The 18783-nt window shown below is 41.0% G+C and overlaps 2 protein-coding genes across 2 annotated transcripts in view; one reads left to right on the forward strand and one right to left on the reverse strand.

Annotated features, from left to right (window-relative positions):
- Window positions 1–928: 928 nt before the first annotated feature.
- Zar1l (zygote arrest 1-like) lies at window positions 929–11694 on the reverse strand. Its single transcript, XM_013027289.1, has 4 exons — window positions 11044–11694; window positions 10209–10301; window positions 6640–6714; window positions 929–1193 (listed from the first exon to the last, which is right to left on the reverse strand). Exons 1-4 carry the CDS (start codon window positions 11692–11694, stop codon window positions 1050–1052), a joined length of 963 nt encoding a protein of 320 aa, XP_012882743.1. The 3' UTR covers window positions 929–1049.
- A 1501-nt stretch (window positions 11695–13195) lies between these two features.
- Window positions 13196–18783, forward strand: part of Brca2 (breast cancer 2, early onset) — a 76401-nt gene continuing 70813 nt past the window's right edge. The window contains 3 exon segments of the mRNA XM_013027268.1: window positions 13196–13280; window positions 13834–13938; window positions 16040–16264. Of these exon segments, the coding sequence (XP_012882722.1) occupies window positions 13872–13938; window positions 16040–16264 (292 nt within the window). The 5' untranslated portion in view covers window positions 13196–13280; window positions 13834–13871.

An 18783-nucleotide genomic window follows, 5' to 3' on the forward strand; every position in this document is an offset into this window, starting at 1 on the left:
CTCAAGGCTAGCACTACCACTTGAGCCACAGCACCACTTCGGTTTTTTCTATTTATGTGGTACTGAGAAATCGAACCCAATGCTTCATGCATGCTAGGCAAGCACTTTACTACTAAGCCATATTCCCAAGCCTCCTGAGGATATTTGTTCTTGCTGTTTCCTTCGATCAAACCATCTTCTCAGTTCCCCTCATCCTGTATGTCATAATCCCCATGTCTCTTCTCCCAATCTAAGAGTTATTCTATTAGAGTACCTTGTTTCTTTTGTGGCACATACCAACAATCTGAATTTTAGGAAAAACAAACATAGAACTTATAAATAAGGCACAAATCATTATCTAGTTGAATTCACATCCTGACTCTATACTGTGACCTTTCTGTCTCCATGTCTTTTCCTACATGATGTGTTGCAATGTCTGGCTTATGTCAGGTGCCGACTCAGCATTTGAAATAAATATACGGGAAAACAAGGACCTAGTCCCTTTGATCATTTCTATATACCCACTACTTATAAAATTTTGTCAAAGCCAGGTGCCATTGGCCCACACCAATAATCAATCCTAGCTACTCAGGAAGCTGAGATCTGAAAATCACAGTTCAAAGCCAGCCTGGGCAGGAAAGTCCATGAGACTCTTATCTCCAATTAACCACCAGAAAACTAGAAGTAGCCCTGTGGCTCAAGTTGTAGAGTGCTAGCCTTGAGCTGAAGAGCTCAGGGACAGCACCCCGGCCCAGAGTTCAAGCCCCACACTGACCAAAAACAAAAAACAAAATAACTTTGTCAAATAAATGACCAGTTTTCTTCTTCATTTTCCCTTTACATAAGTGACAGCATCAACCATCTCCCAGTGCTATGGGATCACCAATCAATGTGTCTTCAAGGTCTAGTTTACATGCACTTATTTTATTCTATTTGCATAGTACAATTATACAACCTATGGGAAAAAAGTACAAAAGCTTTGTTTGTTTTCCAATGTCAAGTCAGAGCCAAACTGTGAAAAAAGGAAGACAGTGTAGTAAGTTGTAAGATTCCACATGTCACAGTGACCGCTATATGATGTATTTAAAGCTGTAAATATTGCCACAGGAGAATTTCTTGTCTTTGCAGCGACCACACAGTTCCTGTCGATGTGGCTTCCTTAGATCAATATGTCTTTTCTTTTGAGTACAGGAACAACGAGACTTTGAACAGGTCTTTAGGAAACAAGGAATAAGTTGGACAGTAAATTATCAAAATTAGTGCTTCAAGTAGAATCCTCAAATCAAAATATTCTCCCTACTAATCTTAGCCCAGATATTTTGATCTTCCTTGTATCCATGAGAAGACTATGAACAAGTAATACAAACCACTTGTGTCCCATCAAATATCACACATTTTTTTCCAAAACAAATGATCAGAGAAATGCCAAAACAACATAAAAGTTAAAAGTGTGGCTTGAGAATGTGGCTTAGTGGTAGAGTGCTTGCCTAATATGCATGAAGCCTTGGATTCAATTCCTCAGTACCACAGAAGTGGTGCTATGACTCAATTGTTAGAGTAGTAGCCTTGAACAAAAGAAGCTCAGGGATAGTACCCAGGCCCCAGGACTGGCAGAAGAAAAAAGTTAAAAATAAAGCATTTTGTACTGTCTGTGTCAATTTGTATATTTGTGCCTAGGTAATGGTGAGGGGCTGTGAGTGAATATTAAGTGATTTATCTAAATAAGAACAATAAAAATATAATAAAGCAACAGTTGTCTCAAGGGTGATTTTCTACATACACACACACACACACACACACAATCTTGGCAATGCCTGGAGATATTTTGAGTTATTCAAACTAGGAGGAAGGGGTTTTCTAAAAGAAGGTAGATTCCTTTCTTTCCAGATATTCCCAATCTTTATTAATTTCTTTTCTTGTTCTTTTGTTGGTGGTGGTGGTGGTGGTGGTCAGGGGCTTAAAACTCTGGGCCTGGACACTGTCTCTCAGCTCTTCAAGGCAAGAGCTCCACCACTTGAGCCATAGTGCCACTTCCAGTGGTTTATTGGATATAAAAGTCTCACAGACTTTCTTGCCCAGGCTGGCTTTGAACTGTGATCCTCAGATCTCAGCCTCCTGTGTAGCTAGGATTACAGACATGAGCCACTGACCCAGCCCAATCTTTACTAAAATTTAAAGCAGTAACTTGCAATAATTATCCCAATCCAGCCAGTTATAGGTTTTTAAAAAATACATTCTATAAGACTATACGTTATGTCGAAAAACGAACTTTACAACTTTGGCTGGAGGGGTGGGGTGGGGAAGGGGGACGGGGGAGGGAGATGGGAAGGGATGGGAAGGGGAAACAAAGGAGGAGGCAACAATGCTTGATAAGAAATGTACTCATTACCTTGCCCATGTAATTATAATCCTTCTGTATGGTATTTTCACAATAAAAAGACTAGACTACCCTGCTCCACCATCTTACCCTGCCAATTTTGAAATTATAGTCATTGCTCTATGTCTTCTGAAGGTCCCAAGCTGTAAAAAGGGGGCAATGCCATTTTTCAAATAGGAATTTTAATATCAGTGTTCATACATTTTATAAGATGTAGACAACATTGAGAGGTACTCCAGTTAAGTGTCCTGTTCTAGAGCCAGATTACCTAAGACGACCTAAACACTTCACTCTTTCATTGAGAAGTATCCTTCCCTATAAGAACATTCTAATAGCTAATACACTGTGTATTACATACCTAGCACTGCTCTAAGTATCTTAAGCAGATTAAGTGTATTGTCACAAGTTCTTTTTGAGGAAGAAAATATTCTAAAGGTAGATTCCTTCTTCTGGCAATGATAGACTAGGTAATTCTAGCCAGCACAATTACAAAACCTGAGCTAAAAATAATTGTTCAAAGGCACTAGCAAGTTGTAAAAACATTAAAGAAGGAAACCTATAAATAGAGGTGAATCTGCACAAATAAGACCATACTAAAGCTACCAGCACAACTATATTTATTGCAGCATTATTCACCATAGCTAAGATGGAACCAACCCAGATGCACCTGTAGATGAATAGATCAAAAAAATTTGGTGTGTGTGGGTTTGTGTGGAATTCTATGCCTCCATCAGAAAGAATGACACTGTCCCATTTGTTAGGAAATGGAAAGACTTGGAAAATTTATATTAAGTGAAGCCAAACCCAAAGAAACATAAGTCCCGTGGCTTGCCTTACTTGCAATAACTAGTATACATCTAGAATAATCTTACCAGACAAGCAGAAAAGATCAAAATGCATGCCAGTAATCCCAGCTACTGAAAAGGCCATAAGTTAGGAGGAATCACAGAAGTCTGGTAGAAAATCAACTGACTGAAGCAAGGACACACAAAAGCATAGAAATAGAAAAATATACAAAAAACCCTATGAAACAGAAAGCAATATAGTAAAATGTTTATTATAAGAAATGCCAAGAATAGGAGAATACCAAATAGATAAATTTCTTCAAAGGGATAAAAATCTTCAAGCCACAGATTCAAGAAATTACTCACAGATATAATAAGTAGAAAAAGGAAATAAACAACTCATCACATTACAGAACTATTGAAAACCAAAGCAGAGAAAAATATCTAAAAAGCAAACAGACTTAAGCTAGGCATAGTGGTGCACATTTGTGATCTTAGTACTTGGAGACAGAGGTAGGAAGAGCAAGAACTGTAGGCTAATAGGTATGGTTCAAATGGTAAAGAATTAGCTTGGGCTGAAAAGCTAAGTGGGAGAGTGAGGCCCTGAGCTCAAGCACCAGAACTAGCACACACAAAAAAAGGTATCTAAAAATAAAAATTTTTGAAAATTTAAAATAGGTATCTAGGCCAGCCTAGGCTATATAGCAAGATCCCATCTCTGGAGAAAGAAAGAAGGGAGGGCTAGGAAGTTGCCTCAGTGGTAGAGTGCTTGCCTCGCATGCATGAGGCCCTGGATTCGATTTCTTAGCATCACATAAGCAGAAACAAGCCAGAAGTGGCACTGTGGCTCAAGTGGTAGGGTGCTAGCCTTGAGCTGAAGAGCTGAGGGACAGTGCCCAGGCCCAGAGTTCGGCCCCATGACCAGAAGAAAAAAAAAAAAAAAGGAGGGTAGAGTGAAGATAGAATAGCATTTGGCACCTTCACACATTTGTACCACAGAAAATATTAAAATGTGTTTTCCAAATAAGAAAATTTTTTAAAAAAGAAGAAAATAATCCCAGATAGAAAAGACAATACAAAGAATAGGTAACTAATACTAAACGAATGCTGACAATATAAAATAGTATCTCATACAGTTTAAAATTACACTACAATATCATGTAAGTTAGGATGAAGCAATGTGGAATTTGAGTGTTGTAAAGTCATTGTATTGTTGAAGAGAGGCAAATTTCTGTAGATTTCAGTAAGTCAATTACGTTATCATCTCGATGGTAATCACCTGAAGAACATTCAAGAATGAATAACCACCAATATTAAATCAAGTGGAAAATGGAATGCTTTTTAGAAAAATCAAGTGAACATAAGCAAAAAATTAAAATGGGCATAGAATACATTTAAACTCAATTTAGTAGGTAGTCATATTGCACATAAGACAACTAAGAATCTCAGGCTAGAAAACCCACTGACAGGCCGTAGCTGGGGCTCAAGTATTAGAGCATTTGGCTAGCATGGGAGGGGTAGGCATTTCCAACTTAATAAGGGTAAGCTCTTAATAAACTAGTTTAAAATAGTTACTTCACTAATTACAGAAGGAGAGAAGGATTTTGTCTGTTGTGCAGTGCTGGAAAGAAACTCAGGGCCTCATACATACTTGACAAGTGCTCTATCACTGAGGTATACCTTCAACCTCAGGAAGAAATTTTTTATTAGCTTAATTACACAGGAGGGATTTCATTGTGACATTTCCTCCCTGGTTTATATTGTATTTCAATTAATCTTATGCCCTCTATCATTCTCCCTTGTCCTTCTCCCCCAATTCCTAGAACAATTTCAAAAAAGATTTCATTCCTACTTTCAGATAACCTACTTGAACCATATTCAACCCACAAGAGAAAATATGCTGAAACAAAGGATTTCGTTTTTACAATCAACTTCGTGAGTGTGAATGCAGCTCAGTAGTAGAGCAGCATGTAGCATTGCAAACACAGGTTTGGTCCCCACTGTTGCCTAAAAAGAAAAAATGCTTCTTGATTATGAAAAAGCATTGTCACTCTTTTCTGAAAGCTTAAATACAAGTTTCCTTCAAGCTGGTTTAAAATTTTCCTCAAGAAAGTCAAAAGGACTTATTAGGAAGTTCAGTGGCTTTCTAAACACTGGAAAAAACAATCCAATAACAGATTTAATCATATCAGTCTAACCTTAAGCCAAAGTTATTTCAATTTAATGACCTCAGCTTTTGGATCTGTAAAGTAGGAATAATGTTTGTTGCAAAGGTTAGGACACAGGAGATAATATATGTAAAACACTTAAACCAAAGTCTGACCACACAGTAAAAAACAAGTTACTTAATAATTTCCTATATTTTAGTTGTACACAGGTTATTTTACCAAAAAAATACATCAGATATAAGCATGCCATATGGGCTGGCAAGGTGGCTCAGTGGTATAGTGCTTGCCTCACATGCATGAGGTCCTAGGTTCGATTCCTCAGCACTACATAAACAAAAAAGCCAAAATGGTACTGTGGCTCAAGTGGTAGAGCGCTAGTCTTGACCTGAAATCTGAGGGATAGTGCCCAGGCCCAGAGTTCAAGCCCCACAACTGACCAAAACAAACAAATAAACAAAGATGCCAATATAAACAACTCAAAATAGTGAGTTTCTCTTTGAGAAAGCAAATCAGATTATGCTTTTTCTTTTTCTAAAATATTTTACACAATTCTAAATACTTATGAAATCCAACACTTGTTTCTTTTAATTTTACCCCCTCCAGGCATGGGTGGCTCATACTGTAACCTTAGCTTAGGCACTAAAAAGCAGGACTGAAGGTATGGCTCAAACAATAGAATGCACCAGTCCAGCAGGTCAAATGGGGGGTGGGGGGGTGGCTCAAGTTGGCTCAGACTAGCCAATGAGAGAGTGTGTCAGGTACTGAGTTCGCTCAAGTCCCAGTCTCAGTAAAAAATAATAATAATTTTGCCTTTTCTTTTTCCAATCCTGGGGCTTGGTCTCAGGGCCTGGGCACTGTTCTTGAGCTTCTTTTTGCTCAAGGTTAACAATCTACCACTTGAGCCACAGTTCCACTTCCAGTTTTTCTGTGTATATGGTACTAAAGAACCAAACCCAGGGCTTCATGCATGCTAGGCAAGCACTCTTCCACTAAGCCACATTCCCAGCCCCAAACAAAATTTTAATACAGTATTTTTATGGTTATTATAAAGGTAAGGTACAGAAGAGTTACCATTTTATAAGACAGGAAATGAGAACATTTCCTTTTGAACAATGTCACCCCTTCCTTTTCTCTCGCCCAGTTTTTCCACCAAACAGAATTTTAAACTCAGGGTCTTATACTTGCTAAGAAGGTACTATATTACTTGAGCCATACCCAGTCCTAAAAACTCAATACTCCTGTGCTAACATACAAGTCTACAAAAATCCTAGCACAGAGGTTTCATGTTGAACACAAGCATTAAAAACACAATGAAAATGTATGTTCTTACCTGACACTGGATCGCCTCTACTCGGTAAGGGTTAAAGCTCTTTTGGCATTTGCAGCAGAGTTGTTTGAAATAAACCTAGAGGGGAAAAATGCCTTTTTAATACAAACTCATATATGCTTGTAGCTCCTAGTCTCCTAGTTCTAAAAGTTAAGTAATCCATATACTGATATTCTACTTTGATTTTAATCCAACCTTGATCCTTAAGAGTCTTTCTTTGGGGTTGGAAAGGTGGCTCAATGGTAGAGTGCTTGCCTTGCATTCATGAGGCCCTGGGTTTGATTCCTCAGCACCACATAAGCAGAAAAAGTTGGAAGTGGTGCTGTGGCTGAAGTGGTAGAGTACCTGCCTTAAGCTGAAGAGCTCAGGGACAGGCCCAGGCCCAGAGTTCAGGCCCAGGCCCAGAGTTCAGGCCCCACGACCAACAACAAAAAAGTCTGTTTTTTCTGGGGTGGGAATAGGGGAGGAGTTAAGTGTCAGTCCTGGGGCTTGAACTAAGGGCCTGGAGGAGTCATCCCTTAGCTTTGTTCCTCAAGGATAGCACTATACCTCTTGAGTCATAAATCCATTTCTACCTTTTTGGTGGGTATTTGGAGATAACAGTCTCATGGACATTCTGCCCAGCTGGCTTCAAACCATGATCCTCAGATTTTAGCCTCCTGAGTAACTAGGATTAGGTAGAAGCCACCAGCCCTTGAAGTTTTAAGCTTTACTAGACATACTAGTCCCTTTCACTTACCTGTCAAATTGGATACTACTTTTTTCTATAGTTTGTTAACTACCCAAATAAACAAAGAATCATCCTGGTAATCAACAGGAAGTAGCTCTTACTATAATTGTATCCATTTTGTGGGCCAAACCCTTCTTTTTTTCCCAGTCTACTATTAGCCCAGACATGTATTTGAAAATATCTGAACCATTTGAAATTATCTATTGGGACTATGTTTTTTCTAGATTTTGTGCTACAATTCCTCCTCCTGTTGATTAAAGTCCTGTTTGGACATGATGGTGCTGACTCTCAGACAAGTGAATCACCCCTCCTGAGTAATTTCTGTTCCAACTCTATGCCATGGATTCCACTATACCCAGCCCTCAATTGATATTTTGTTTGCATCATTTCATGCAGAATAAGAGTTTGAACTCAGGGCCTGGGCACTGTCACTTGCTTTTTCACACAATGCTGGCACTCTACCACTTGAGCCACAATTCCCTTCTGGCTTTTTGCTGGATAGAGTCCATAAGACTCTCATTTCCAATTAACCACCGTGGAATTCAAAGCCAGGGTGGCTTTGAACTGCAATCCTTACATTTCAACCTCCTGAGTAGCTAAAATCGCAAATGTGAACCACCAGAGTAAGTTTCTTGAGGACAAGTTTTTGGCTGTATTCTTTGTCCTAGGACCTTACACTGCCTAAATTAAACCCCTGAATAAAATCCTGGCATGAGATGGGAGAGAAGGAGCAAGAAGAAAAAACTGAATTACAAGAAGGTAAAACAGGCTTGAAAGAAGAGACAACAGCAGGAGAGGGAAAAACCAAGAAGGTGAACAGAGCCAATGTAGTATAGTACATTTTCATGTATGAAAATAGAGCAATAAAACCTGTTGAAAGTGTTTTAAGAAGGGAGAAGTAGAATGAGGAAGAGTGATATATAGCTGATGTTGATTGGGATACTTTGTATATATGTATGGGAATGTCATAACTAAAGTGTTGTGTACAACTAACATGTGTTAATAAAAAGAAATATGGAAAAAAAACTATTTGTAGTGGTGCATGCCTGTAATCTCAACACTCAATAGGAAGAAGCAGGAATATCAAGAGTTGGAGATCAGTCTGAGCTACATAATTAGGTCCTTTCTCTCTCTCAAAAAACAAAACAAAAAACAATAGGGTACTGGTTGCTCATGTCTGATTTACTAGCTACTCAAAAGCCCATGATCTAAGGATCCAGGGTCAAAGATAGCCTGAGCAGAGAAATGTGAGAAACTCTTAACTCCAATTAATCCAAAGGGCTAGAAGTGAAGGTAAGGTTCAAGAAGGGCAGTACCATCCTTACGTGAAAAGGCTAAGCACAAACATGAGGCCCCGAGTTCAAGCCCCACTATTGGGTCTAGTAAATGGCTAGTCAAAATATGGAGTTGTTTTCATTCACTCTTAGCATGCCTCTTAACTCCCTCTCCCTCTCTAGTGCTTTAGTCAGAAAGGCAGCACAAACTCCAATGTTCTTAGAGGCTAATGAAACAAGTGCTGGTTGTAGTAACACATACATGTAATACAGCACTTGGAAGGCTAAGTCATAAGGATGAAGAGTTTCAGGCTGGCACTATCTCAATAATAATAATAACAATAATAAGGCAGGGAAGGGATGTAAAGGGTAAACAAAGGAGGAGGCTGAAATGCTTGATAAGAAATGTACTCATTATCTTGCCCATGTAATTGTAACCCCTCTGTACAGTATGTTCACAAAAAAAATAAAAAAATAAAAAAGGGAAAAAAACAATAAGGGCCTGATTCTAGTATGATACCTATAATCCTAGTTATTCACAAGGCTGATATTTAAGGATCCAGGTCCAAAGTCAGCCCAGGCAGGAAAGTCTGTGAGACTCCTACTCTCCAATTAACCAGCAAGAAGCAGGAATTAGTACTATGACTCAAATAGTAGAGTTTAACCTACAGAAAAAAAAAAAAAACCAAGAGTACAAGGCTCTTGCCCAGCATTGGTGACCTCACTCCTACAACCCTTACTACTCCAAGAAGATCTGAGGATTGCAGCTCAAAGCTGGCACAGGCCGAAAAGTCCCCATGTGATTCTTATCTCCAATTAACCACTCAAAAACCAGTAGTGGTGCTGTGGCTCAAGTGGTAGAGCTCTAGCCTTGAATACATAGAGGCCCAGGCCCTCAATCCAAGCCCCACAACTGACCACACACACACACACACACACACACACACACACACACACACACACACACACACACACACACACACACACACACACACACACGGCTGAGTTCAAGCCCCTGTATTGGCGCAAAAAATAAAACAAACTTTATCAAATAAACCTAAGCATAGTTGGAAAAGGAAGTATTCAGGGAAAGCAAAACCAGACAGAAGTTGCGCAGTGGCAGTCAAATCTAGTCATTCTGATAGGAGGGTCCATGATAATGTGGAAATGCAGAATAAAGTGTCTCCTAATCTTGGTATATTGACAACTCAATTTGGTGAAAGGGGGACTTATTCTCAGTATGTCTCTTATTGCCCCACCTTGTGGACAAACTGGAAATCTCCTCCAGCTAAGGCCTAAAGTGTAACACATGGTTGCAGAATGTCCCAGTGTAAACAAGCGCAAAAGTTTAACTAGAAAACCTGAAATTTTGTATAACAAAACAACTGAGCCACATACAATATTAGAATACAACTCAGGGACTGGACCATATCAAATTCAGATGAATTTGAACATTCACTGTGCATTCACTAAAAGCTTAACAGAGGAAGCCAGAAAGAATGGAGCTGTGACAGTCATATTTCCATCTAGATAAATGTGTCCACTCCATTCCCCTCACTTTTACTTACCTTATTAGTTCCAGAAATACACCACACATAAGCGCTCTCCCATCTGGTATTACAATCTTTACAGTGAAAGTAGCCATATTTTGCTTCCAAAAACTGAAGAGAGGAAAGAGTCTTTTAATATATTGGGGGAAAAAATCTACAGATTCTCTTTTAATTGATTTGCATTTAAAAAAATCACATTTGCTTCAATGCAACCCCATTAATTTAGTATCTTGTCTCTCTAGGATTTCTGTGTGGTTCTTTACACTGCTATCATTCATTCCTTCCCAATCTGTTTTCCACCCGCACTATCTTAAAATGAAAAATCTGCCTTTGTATTTCTCACACTTGAAACTCTTTTTCACCTCACTCCCCACTCCAATGGTAGCCAGATTCTTGGTTTCACAACTTTAAAAAGTTAGAGGTTTAAAAAGCTAGAAACTTGCAAAACCCACTTGTCATGTAGAAGACATGTCTTCAGAACTCCTCTTCCCTTACTAAATAAAAGGCAGGAATGAGAGAAGACATGCCTTTTATTGCCTCAGAAGTAGAAAACAAGACAGATGCAGGTGGTTCACATCTGTAGCTACTCACAAGGCTGAGACCTTGAGTCTAGTAAATGGCGAGGATCATAGCCAGACAAGGCTGGGTAGAAAGGTTTGTAAGATTCCATCACCAAAATAACCAGGGGCGGGAGTAGGAAATCAGAGCTGGAGATGTGGCTCAAGTGGTAGAACTCTAATCCTGCATGAGTTCAATCCCTAATTCTGCCCCGCAAAAAGAAAAAGAAATAAGAAAACAGATGATAGGTAGGGTTGGTAGAGGGTGGAGAACTAACAGAGAAAACAAAATCCACCTGGAAGTTGGGTTTCTGAAGCAGATCTGTGTCTGTGTCTCCATGTTCCTGCTTGCACATCTTTTCCTCAGAACCCGCAGCATCTTCCAGCTCTTTGAGCTGTTGGAGTTCCTCCTGATTATTATCTTCAGCCTCTGACTTTGGCATTGATGTTGGCCGCTGGCTGGCCTCCTCCGGGCCTGAAAGCGCCTTGTTTTTCCCATCCTCCCTATTGCGCAGCCGTATTAAGCTGCTTTGATGGGTCACTTGTGAATAGGTGCCCCAGCCTGTCCCGGTTTCCTTGTGACCAGTTCTGTCCCAAGGGGAGCAGCTTCTCAGGGTTCGAGGCCCCAGCGAGCACTGTACGGACTTGTCCACCCGCAGGCTCACCTGTATGCCTACCTCTTTGGTGTTGGCCTTGCCCCGCCGTAGACCAGGGTTGGAGTTCATCTGGGCGAGAATAGCCTTGAGCTGAGCCCTCTTGTAAGGGTCCATGTAGTAGTCAGAGGCATTTGCTGGCATCAGCATCCCTGGCCTGGCCAGGAAAGTTGGGGGACCCATGTTTTGTCTCCAGTCCGACTGTTTGTGCCCTGCAAGTCCAGGCTGGTTCAAAGGCATTGTGTTTCCGTAACTCTGGTATAAGCCATACGGAACACGGACAAAGCGCTCCATCCCTTACCAGGTTCTCAGACCTGATATGATATCCTCCCCGCACTTTGGGCCCTTGCCTTTGCCTCGCACCTTCATCCGCCCCTTCCTTCTCTTGCTTCAGGTTCATCGTGGATTTCTCCATTTATTTCAGAATCTAACAGGAGCTGCAGCCTATTACACTAATTGAAGGAGGGAACCACTATCTACCTACAAAAGTCTCATTGCTACTTGATTCCTCATTGCTTTTCACTACCTCTTCAATTCGCCGGTCCTGAATCTTTTTCAAAAGCTGCTTTTCATTTCTGACTCATCCATTCTGCTTTAAGGAAGTAATTCCATTCATTTATTGTTCTACTGATCATCCATTGCATACTGTTGGTGGAAATGCAAATAAGTACAGCTTTTTTAGGAAACAGTATGGAGGTTCCTTAATAACTTAAAAATAGAATTACTGGGAAAAACTTGGAAAGAGCCAGGAGAGGAGGGACATTGTCCAAGAAGGAATGTACTCATTAGGTGACATGTAATTGTAACTCCCTCTGTGCATCATCTTTATAATAATTTTTTAAAAGTTAAAAAAACACCACAAAAAACATATGATGGCACAACACTCTAGAGTATGCCTGAAGGAAATGAAGTCAGAATCACGAGATTACAGCATTCCATCCTTAGGAGAGTCAAAACTAGGAAAACCTGTGTCTGCTGACAAATTAAAATTGCGACATTGTTATGGGAATGTTATTCATCCTCTAAAACAAAAAGGGGGACCCAGGAGTGGTCAGGCACGCCGGTGATTCCAACGCTTTAGAAAGAAGGCTGAGGCCAGTCTGGGATACATGGCCTAGACTTTGACTTTACAGGATGAACTGGGGAGGTGGGGGAGAACTGCTATTTGCAACAACATGGATGAGGCTGAAGGACATTAGGCTCAATGAAATAAGCCAGACAGGAAAACTACTCCAGGAGTTGAACAAGGGCCACCTGAGAGCCAGACACTCACAGACAAGCCCCTTTCACGACTACAGAGCCTGGCCATCCACAGCCACGCACACCTCCGAAGCTTTTGTTTTGGGGGCTTTTTCTGAAGGCTGGCCTACTTCGTGGGCCAGGCCTAAGCTCTGAGGGCAGAACACAAGCCTCTCAAAGACTCCATGGAGATGGGGTCCCCAGAACGGCGGGGTGGTGCAGGGAAGGCCCGCCCAGTGAAAGGAGGAAGCCTGGTAACCGCTCGCTCCTCTCCTTCCTCACGGCCACCCGGAACTCCGTCTTTCCTTCGCTTAGAACAAGCAGCGTCGAGAGCCGTAGCCAACAGGAGTCGACGACTTCCGCCCGACTTCCGGGAGGAGACGACGCGTACTCTGCGCGCGCTGGGTTACGACGTCGCCGAGTCATGACGTCGTGCGTCACATGACCAGCGCGGGCTTTTTGGCGCGCGGCTCCGCGATGAGGCGGCGGAGGCGGAGCTGTGGGGTCCGGGTGTTTGGTGGCTCGGCTCTGAGGCGGCGTTTCGCCGAGAGGAGAAGCTGTGCGAACGCGGTTTTTGTCAGCTGTTCCGGCCCCCACCACCACCTCCCCCTCACAAAAGAGCTGGGACCTCCGGAGTGTGGGTTCGTGATGTGTGGGGAGGGGACGGGCGTGAGAGCCGGGCCGAGCCTCGCGCGCCCCTGGGTGGGAGCCGCCCCGTGTGACCGCGGTGCGGCCCACCTCTGGGGTCCGGCGACCCTTGGGCCCAGGGTGGGCCGCCCGAGCTCAGCGCCAGCCGTCACAGTTGTCCCGTTCTGAAATTTCTCCTCGGCGCCCTGTCTCTGCCTTCCCTAACACCAGTACATTTCAATATTCACCATTTTCTGACTGAGAGTTCCCAAATAACGTCTAGGGCCCTCTGCGACAGTGCAGCCACCAGCCCCCGTCCCCTCCCCCATAAGACAGCTAGCTAAAATTATGGCCCCCTGTTCCGGGGGTTAATGTGACTAACGATTCCTTGATTGGACAGGACGATTGCAGAATATCGGCCATCCTCGCCATTTCTGTTTTAAAGCTCAAAGCTGGGACTTAGTAAATGGTTTCACTGAGGACCAGCTTACCAGTGTTGATTTTATTTCATTCTCTCACCCAAGAAACGCATCCGTGTCAAGAGTATTTTTATCTTCTCTTTTGCAGACGTGGTAACCAAGCATTGGAGAAATACCACAAAGAAAATGCCTATTGAATCCCCAGGGAGACCAACATTTTTTGAAATTTTTAAGACACAATGCAGCAAAGCAGGTATTAATATTTTTTAATGAAACTTGATAACACAGAGAATATATTCTTAGAAAAATAAGGGCTGAGAAGGTGGCTGAGTGGTAGAGTGCTGGCCTCCTATGCACGAGGCCCTGGTTTCGATTCCTCAGCACCACAAAAGCAGAAAAAGCCGAAAAGTGGCGCTGTGGCTCAAGTGGTAGAGCGCTAGCCTTGAGCTGAAGAGCTGAGGGACAGCACCCAGGCCCAGAGTTCAGGCCACATGATGAATAATTGCTACAAAGAACTTAATATTTCACACCTTGCTTTACATTGTAAGCTATTTTTATGGAATCGTAAATGCTTCTGTTCACTGTTCATATAATAAGGGGTCTGGCCCCTTAGCTAGCGGTGGGAAGACCTGTTAAATACTGCTAGCAAATCAGAAGCATCGATACTGTTTCTAAATAGCAGATACTATCAAATCTTTTTGGTTTCATTAATCCTTTGATACATGGAAAGAGGAATTTCTAGCTTTTCATGCTAGGAATTAAAACTAAGAGCTTATTAGCTTACATTAATTGTACAGAAGGGGATTTCATCAGTACATTTCCACAAGTTTACAATATATTCCAGTCAATCTCACCCTTTCTATCATTATCTACCTTTGTTTTTTGAATCAGTCTCACTATTGAAGCCCAAGCTGACCTGGAATTCCCTACAGAGTTCTGGCTGGGATTGAGCTCTTGATTCTCCTGTTGCCTCCTTCCCAGTATTGAAATTACAAGCATGTACCCCAATACCAGGCTTGTCCTGGGCTGGCACTCTCAGCTACAGCTTCTTGTTGATTAGTCGGAGATGAGTCTCACAGACTTTCCTACCCAGACAGGCTTCTAATTAGGATCCTCAGATTTTAGCCTTCTGATTAACTGGGATTACAGGTGTGAGCCTCGGACACCTGGATTGTTCTGAACATTTAAAGGTCCAAAACAATTTTTTTAACCTTTTCTAAAACCAGTGACATTTGGTTATGTATAAAATTGTGGACTTAAAATTTCCCTCAGAATTGAAAATTTAGATGACAATTGAATTCTCATATCTATATCTGCGACTGTTTATACTTTGTTTTTCTTGGTAATACTGATGTTTGGTAATACTCAAGACTTTGTGCTTCCTTGACAAGCATTCTACCACCTAGTCACATCTCAGCACTTGTGTATTACACCTTTGTTGTTGTTAGTTTTTGGTACTGGTACTGGGCTTTGAACTCAGGGCCTCACTCCACCACTTGAGCCAGTCTCCTCTACTTCCATTATTTTACTAGTTATTTGGAGATGAGAGACTGATTTGTCTTCCCAAGGATTTTATTGAAGCTTACTCTTCAGACTTTAGCCTCCTTAATAGCTAAAGTTATATCATGAGCTACAGGGCTTGTCAGCTTTTGGTTATTTTTCTTCCCAGTCCTGGGGCTTGAACTCAGGGCCTAGGCACTGTCCTTGAGCTTCTTTTGCTCAAGGCTAGCACTCTTCCACTTGAGCCACAGCACCTCTTCTCACTTTTTCTGTTTATATGGTACTGAGGAATCAAACCCAGGGCTTTGTGCATGCTAGGCAAGCACTCTACCACTAAGCCGCATTCCCAGCCTCTTTTGGTTATTTTTGAAATAGCATTTCAAGATTTTTCTTAAAGTTAAATCTGTATTTCAGTTCTTCTGTTATTGATTGTTACAGATCTGGGATGACAAGCTTATGCCACCAAACCCAACTTTTTGGTTAAGATGAGATCTCAAACTTTTAACCAAGAATGGCCTCTAATCACTATCCTCCTAATCTCTGTCTCCTAAGTATTAATGATTATAAGTGTGAGCTACTGGGCATACCTTGCAGTTTATTGTTGTACGAATATTAAGAAAATCTAATCTCATGCAGGTAATTGGAAAGAGGAGAATTTTAAGTTTCCAGTTCTTTGGTAGTTTACTTAGTCTTGAACTTTGAGTAGAACTTCTAGATATTTTGATAGCCCTGTCCATATTGTAACATCATGGCATGATTACTTCCAAGATTGGTGTTATGAATTAGAAATTGCAACTCTGTATATTGTAGTTGATTAAAATTAAGATGAATTTTTATTTATTTATTTATTACAGATTTAGGACCCATAAGCCTTAATTGGTTTGAAGAACTTTCTTCAGAAGCTCCACCCTATAATTCTGAATATGCAGATGAATCTGAATATAAAATCAACAGTTATGAACCAAACTCATTTAAAACACCACAAAGGAAACCTTTTTATCAGTTGGCTTCAACCCCAATAGCATTCAAAGAACAAGGTCAAACCCTGAGAGTACAGCCATCTCCTTTAAAAGAATTAGGTAAATATTGATTAGACTTGGGTAAGTAAATGGGTGTGTCGTAGACTGGGGGAACTTGTGAACCAGGAATTGAGTGAACCTGTGTTCAGATTTCTGCTCTGTCATTAACCTTGTTGTGTTGTGCAAACCATTTTACCCCTGCCTAAAAAATGGAGATGGTGAAAATGATGCCTGGAAATAATAGCAGATGAATAATTTAACCCAATGAAATAATTTAGGTACTTAATGTTCTTTTTTTTTTTCTTCCCTCCTGCCACCTGAGATTTAATAGATAACATCTTTCTTACTGGAATAAAAAAAGTATTCAACTGGGGGAATGCATCAAGTGATAGAATATTTGCCTAACAAATTCCAGACCTTTAATTATATTCCCAGTATGGAGCCCAGTGATGAGGAAAGCATGACTTGGATTGATGTTAATTAAGCTGTAGTGGGATTGATATTCAATTTGCTATATCTTTTACTTTGGTGACAGTTTCTTTGACCAGGGTGGCAATTTTGTAATAAGGTGGTACTTATTGCAGTATTTCTTTACCTACTTGAAATAATCAAACTATTTTCCCTTTCTTTGGAAGTACAGGGAATAAAAATAAGTATATAAAGTATACAAATAAAATATAGCATAAAGTTAACTGTACTACATACCAAAAGAAATAATTGTTTTAAAGTACAAATAGATTTGAGAAGGAAGAGAACAAATAGTATTAGGGTAAGGTAGGCTCTCTGCCTCTTTGTACGTATTGTTACCACTGCCCACAACTTCTTTTTCCTATCTTTTCTCTAACTAGTTTATATAGTCATCTTTCAGATCTCTTTCCTGACCTCTGCTTTTGAGAAATAGTCTGTTTGCTTTGTCTTTCTAGTGAAAGAAGCAGACAGAAGCAGTTATAGCATATGGCACTTGGAAGTACATATATAAGGAAATAGGTAATGGCTTTTTATATGCCATTAGCTACCAAGTGGTATACATCATGAGGAATGGGTAATAGCAAATTATTTTCTTATATGCCATTAGATATCCAATGGAATACATATTGTATTTGGGAAATATTTATAAGCTTCATATATTTTCCTTTAGAAATTTGACTAGTAGCAGTCTTTGGAGACATGTTTTCAAAATCTAATGCCCTCAGAATTATATGGAATGCTAGTTGATAGGGTAGATTGCAGGTCTTAGTCTTTAGAGTCTCTGGAGACAAAACCCTGTGGTGTGTATGTATGCCTGTGTATATGTACATATGTGTGTGCTCATGTGCTCCTGTCCTGGGTGCTGTCCCTGAGCTGCTTTTGCTGAAAGTTTGCATACTGCCATTTGAGCAGTAGTAGTTGGTAGTTTAGTGAAGATAAAAGTCTCACAGACTTTCCTCTCTGGGCTGGCTTCAAGCCACAATCCTCAGATCTGAGCCTCCTGCATAGCTAGGTTTATAGGCATGAGACTACCAGCACCTGGCTAAAACCGTATCTTTTTTTTTTTTTTTCTGCCTGGGGCCTGAACTCTGGGCCTGGGTGCTATATCCCTCAGCTCATCAGCTCAAGGCTCAAGGCTAGCATTCTACCATCTGAGCCACAAGGCCACTTCCGGCTTTTTCTGCTTATGTAGTGCTGAGGAATCCAACTCAGGGCCTCACACATGCAAAGCAAGCAGTCTACCACTGAGCTACCTTCCCAGCCCGACCTTATCTTTTAAACTACCTAAGGATTTATTATAGGAAGGGAAGATTGACATTATTATTGGGAGTATGTTATTAACCCCTCCTCCCCCGTCAAATGCAGTTTGAAAATATTAATAGAAAATTCTGTTTCAAGCCGGGCGCCAGTATGTCACACCTGTAATCCTAGCTACTCAGGAGGCTGAGATGTGGGGATCATGGTTCAAAGCCAGCCCGGGCAGTAAAAGTCTGTGAGACTCTTATCTCCAAGAAACCACTCAGAAAACCAAAAGTGGTGCTGTGGCTCAAGTGGTAGAGCACTAGCCTTGAGCTGAAGAGATGAGGGACAGCACCTAGGCCCAGAGTTCAAGCCCCATGATGGACAAAAAAAAAAAAAAGAAAATTCTGTTTCATTCAATGTCTGAGCTCAGCATGCACTTATCATCCATCCCCAGGGACATGGAAAAACCTAAGTAGGATTGCAGCCCAGGCTGATCTGGGCATAAAGTGAGTCCCTACCTCAAAAAATACTATGTAAAAAGGTGCTGGAGGAATGACCTAAGTGATGGAATAGCTGTTTAGCAAGAGTGAGGTCCTGAGTTATACCAGTACTATTTTAAAATGGAGCTGTAAACTGTCTTCTAATGTAGGTATATTATCTGTGTTCTATTAAGCAGTGAATTAAAGTTCCTATTACTCTCAGCTTCCCTTATTTTTTTAATTTTTTTATTTTTGGGTCCAGTTGTGGGGCCTGAACTCTGGGCCTGGGTGCTGTCCCTCAGCTCTTCAGCTCAAGGCTAGCACTCTACCACTTGAGCCACAGCACCACTTCCGGCTTTTTTCTTTTTGCTTATGTGGTGCTGAGGAATC

This window comes from Dipodomys ordii, unplaced genomic scaffold (genome assembly GCF_000151885.1).
Source record: "Dipodomys ordii isolate 6190 unplaced genomic scaffold, Dord_2.0 Scaffold102, whole genome shotgun sequence".
Taxonomy (NCBI): Eukaryota; Metazoa; Chordata; class Mammalia; order Rodentia; family Heteromyidae; genus Dipodomys; species Dipodomys ordii.

Bases quoted from the DNA above. Each gene is read 5' to 3' on its own strand.
- Zar1l (XM_013027289.1), bottom strand. From the start codon at position 11,694: ATGGAGCGCTTTGTCCGTGTTCCGTATGGCTTATACCAGAGTTACGGA. The intron at 10,302-11,043 runs GTGGATTTTGTT...TCCTCTCTTCAG, and splicing joins TTCAGAAACCCAACTTCCAG to TTTTTGGAAGCAAAATATGG. The intron at 1,194-6,639 runs GTAAGAACATAC...TGTTTCCTAAAG, and splicing joins TAGAGGCGATCCAGTGTCAG to ACCTGTTCAAAGTCTCGTTG.